Below are 5,000 nucleotides of genomic sequence, written 5' to 3' on the forward strand. Positions count from 1 at the left end.
CTTCTGTAAATATCTTACACACACCTTCCACGTCTCCCATCTGCTCCAATTCATATTTGCCCAATCGTTCCTCCATTTCTCTCTTATACTCTGCCTTTTTCTCATCCTCTTGTAACCTTTCCACTCTCCTTGCAAATACTAATACCAATACTAATACTAATACTAATACTAATACTAATAGTAATAGTAATAATAATAATAATAATAATAATAATAATAATTTTTACCTATTGAGCTATCATACGTTTTAAAATCAAACCAAAATGACTATATACACGAATATTTTTTGTAATACAGAAGGAACTCAAGGCCTGCAAGACAGAGTATAGGTAGTGAAATACCAGTGAAATACCAGTGAAATACCAATGAAATACCAGTGAAATACCAGTGAAATACCAGTGAAATACCAGTGAAATACCAATGAAATACCAGTGAAATACCAGTGAAATACACGTGAAATACACGTGAAATACACGTGAAATACACGTGAAATACAAGTGAAATACACGTGAAATACACGTGAAATACACGTGAAATACAGGGAAATACAAGTGAAATACCAATGAAATACCAGTGAAATTCCAAACAAATACCAGTGAAATACCAGTGAAATACAGTGAAATACACGTGAAATACAAGTGAAATACAGTGAAATACACGTGAAATACCAATGAAATACCAGTGAAATACAATGAAATACACGTGAAATACACGTGAAATACCAATGAAATACCAGTGAAATACAGTGAAATACACGTGAAATACACGTGAAATACCAGTGAAATACCAATGAAATACAAGTGAAATACAGTGAAATACACGTGAAATACACGTGAAATACCAATGAAATACCAATGAAATACAAGTGAAATACACGTGAAATACAAGTGAAATACCTGGTCCTTTTCCGTGACGTCAAGTTGGATGGTGGTGAGGCGGGGGGAGGCGGAGGCACGCAGCGTCTTAGCATTTTCGCTGCTTTCATTGAGACACCCCGCAATGACCCGGAACCCCTGTGTGAGAAAGTGAGAAAATGAGAGAGAGAGAGAGAGAGAGAGAGAGAGAGGAGAGGTAAAGAGGAGGTAATGGAAGGGGAAAGAGAGGGGAAGAGACGAGGAAGGTGATGTATGGGAGAAGAGAGAAAAGAGGAGGAGGGAGAGATGAATCATGAAGAGTAAAGAGAAAGGAGATGGAGAGAGAGAGAGAGAGAGAGGGAGGGAGAGGGAGAGGGAGGGAGAGAGGGAACTGAAATGAATTTGACTCCCTAGGGCTATTGGACACCCGAGGAGGTAGTGTCAGTAAATAATAACTACATGAAAGGCGGATAAAGGACTATATTGTCATCTGATTTTCCACCCAGCTACTGTAATTGTAAGAGTAATTATGGGCCCGACTTTACATGGCATTACAGCACTTGGCTCTCTCTTGTATTTTGTTTTTCTCTTGGAAGGAACAACAATTGCGGGCTCGCGGCCTTGGGTTCCTTCTTCCTCGCATAAAAAGAAAAAAAAATATAATTACAAAGAGTGTAGAAATAAGACCTCACACCATCTCCTCCACGGGCACTAGACTAACTGTGCTTCAAGGCTCTTGTTAATTCGTAAGGTGTGATATTTATGCATGTGTCGTCTTGATGGGGTACTGCCTGTGTTACTGAGGTGGTTTGGCCATGTGGAGAGGATGGAGGGTGAAAGACTGACGAAGAGAGTGTGAGTGAGGTGGAGGGGGGGAGAGGAAGAGGGAGGCCGAGGATGAGATGGAGGGATGGGATGGAGAGGTATATGAGAGAGGGGTGTGTGAGTTGGGAGCAGGGCAGTGAAATGGCAGGGGACAGGGCGACGTGGAGGCGATTAGCTTGTGGCCACCCCGAACGGGATTGAGGCGTCTGGCAATAGATAGACAGATAGACTTGATTATGATAGTGTTCAAGCTTTGGACTTATTTTATGTTGTACACGCAGAGGCAGATTACTAAACTTACATGCAATAGCCCAGTCCTCCATTACAGACTGTGCATACTCTCTAGGTCGTGGATGTGCAACACTCTGGGTCCGAATCCCTCTGGCAATATTAATGTGCTTCCATATTACTGCAGACGAAGTATCTCTGTGAATATTACCAGCGACCTCTAGCCAGGTCACCACTGGAACTGTCTCCCTCTGTCTGTGTTTCCTGCTTCCTATGATCTCCAGTCTTTCAAACGCAGTGTGTCCAGGCATCTCGAAATGATCGGATCTTGAATTTGGCTCTCTCTTGTATTTTGTTTTTCTCTTGGAAGGAAGAATAATTGCGGGCTCGCAGCCTTTGGTTCCTTCTTCTTCGCATTAAAAAAAAAAAAATCTCTCTCTAACATTCTTCCTGGCTTCCCTAGCCTTCTCAACACATCTCTTTAAGTTGGTTAGATTATCATGGGATCTGTTCTCCCTCCAGCACTGCCTGGCTGCACCTAACAAGCTTTCCGTGAGCTGAATATGTTTGTCATTTTTGTCCCATTGACGCCATGGACCTCTTCCCCTCACTTGCTTAGTCTTACCCTTTTTATGCTTCCTTACAGCGGTATGATTTAGCTGTGGCAATACATTTTCCTTGGCTTTTGTAAGATGTGTAACAATGGAATCCAGGGACTCAGACCCAGTGGAGCCGTCACACCACTGACCCATTTATGCAACAGGTCAACTCTGGACCTGTCTCCCTCTGTCTGTATTTCCTGCTTCCTATGATCTCCAGTCTTTCAAACGCAGTGTGTCCAGGCATCTCGAAATGATCGGATCTTGAATTTGGCTCTCTCTTGTATTTTGTTTTTCTCTTGGAAGGAACAGTTTTGCGGGCTTGTGGCCTTTGGTTCCTTCTTCCTCACATAAAAAAAAAATCCTACATAAACATTTCTTTCTTATGGGCAGGAAGGGTTAATCTTTTTCTAGATCACCCAACTGTCCTTTTTTAACATCTAGTGTGGGGATAGGGGGGTTTCAAGAATATTTCCCCAGTATCCTTGCTTGTCGTATGAGGCGACTAAAAGAACTAACTAAACAAGCGAATAAAGCGCCTCGGACCAGGAGGGACCATACGTTGACGACTAAGGAACGGACAAAGGACATTCTGGGGGTGGGAACGTGGAATGTGAGAGGAGTGAATGATGAAGTGAAAGAGAGAGAGATTGTTCAGGTGCTTGTGGATGCAAAAGTGGATATATGTGGATTGACTGAAACTAAATGGAAAGGTGAAAGGGTGAGGAAATGGGAATATGGTTTAGGTATATGTGCGGGAGTCAATGAGAATGAGAGGGCAAGAGAGGGAGTATGTCTGATGATAAGCAAGAAGTGGAAGGAGAATATAAGAGAGTATGGAACAGTGGGTGCAAGGATTGTATGGGTGAGGATGAAAGTAGGTATACAAGCGTGGGCGATTGTATGTGTGTATGCTCCAACAAAGGATCGAGTGGCAAGAGTGAAAGATGAGTTTTGGGCGAGAGTAGAAGCATGTATGAACAAATTTGAGAGGAGCGAGAGAGTGCTGTTGATTGGAGACATGAATGGCAAAGTTGGGAATGTGTGAGTGGATGGAGTGGTTGGTCAGTGGGGTGTGCCAGCTGAAGTAGATGGGAATGGAAGTGCTTTGGTGGACATCTGTGCTTGTAAGGGGTTGGCAATAGCCAACACCTACTTTCGGCATAAGATGATCCACAGGTATACATGGAGAGTAATGAGGAGGATGGATGGTGAACTTGTTGAACGAAAGGCAATGATAGACTACGTGTGTGTGGATGAGCGAATGAGAAGACAAGTGTTGGATGCAAGAGTGTGGAGAGGGTGGGGGAATGGAGTCTCGGACCATCACTTAGTGATGGCCAAGGTAGAGCTGCAAAGAAAATGGGTGAAGAGACGAAGGGGAAGACAGGAGGAAGCAGCTCCTGTGAGAAGAGTGGAGAGGTTGCAAGAGAGTGAGAAAATGGCAGAGTAGAAGAGCATAGTGGAAGAAAGACTGGGAAGGTATGAGCTAGAGCAGATGGAAGGGGTGGAAGATGTATGTAAGATATTCACGGAAGAGATAGGCGCAGCGTGTGAGGTGGTTTGTGGAGAGGAGGAGATGCAAGGGTGTGCAAGGGACAGCATGGTGGAATGATGAGGTGAAACGAGCTGTGGAACAAAAGAAGAAAGCATATAGTGAATGGTTAGTGAGCAGAGGTAGGGGAGAAGATGAGAGAGAGAGAGAAGAGAGAGGTATATGTGAGCAGGAGAAGGGAGGTGAAGAGACTGGTGAAGGAGAGTAAAAAGTAAGTGGATGAAGAGTTTGGGAGGAATCTGAGTGTGAAATGGAAGGAGTGTAAGAAATTGTTTTGGAAGGAGGTAAAGAAAGTAAGGCAGTGTGAAAGGGGAAATAGTAGGGGAGTGAAAGATAGGAATAATAGATTGCTGGTGGACAAGAGAGGGAAATTGAGGAGATGGAAGGAGCACTTTGAGGATTTGTTGAATGTAGAGAGTGAGAGCAGTATGAGTATAAGTGGTTGGGGAATGGCTGGGAGAAGAAGAGATGAGAGGAGGGAGGAAGAGATCAGTAGGATGGAAGTAGTGGAAGCGATGAAGAAGATTAAGTTGGGAAAGGCCCCAGGAATTGACGGAGTGTGTGGTGAAATGCTGAGGTATGGGGGTGAGATTGTTGTGGAGTGGATATGGAAGTTGTGTAGATTGGTTTGGGAGGAGGGAAGGGTTCCAGAGGACTGGAAATAAGGTATAATTGTTCCTTTATACAAAGGAAAAGGGGAGAGAGAAGTATGTGGTAACCATAGGGGTATTTGTCATCTTAGTGTGACTGGTAAAATATATGGTAGAATACTCATTGATAGGGTTAGGCATATAACAGAGGAGCTAGTTGGAGAAGAACAAGGGGGATTTAGGAAGGGAATAGGGTGTGTAGATCAGATATTAAATTTATTCTAAGATGTTTAGTGGAGAAGTATCTAGAGAAGGGAAGGAAAGTGTATGCTGCCTTCATGGACTTGGA

At 43.5% G+C, this 5,000-nt stretch overlaps 1 protein-coding gene across 1 annotated transcript in view; it reads right to left on the reverse strand.

The window, feature by feature from the left end:
* The window catches only part of LOC145396381 (D-beta-hydroxybutyrate dehydrogenase, mitochondrial-like), a 16,364-nt gene that overhangs the window by 8,558 nt on the left and 2,806 nt on the right, over positions 1–5,000 (reverse strand). Inside the window, exon 3 of the mRNA XM_080269774.1 lies at positions 897–1,013. Within this exon, the coding sequence (XP_080125900.1) occupies positions 897–1,013 (117 nt within the window). The remainder of the gene's footprint in view (positions 1–896; positions 1,014–5,000) is intronic.

The sequence above is a fragment of the Coenobita brevimanus genome, chromosome 37 (genome assembly GCF_032717465.1).
Source record: "Coenobita brevimanus isolate Jiangsu-jjx chromosome 37, ASM3271746v2, whole genome shotgun sequence".
NCBI classification, from domain to species: Eukaryota; Metazoa; Arthropoda; class Malacostraca; order Decapoda; family Coenobitidae; genus Coenobita; species Coenobita brevimanus.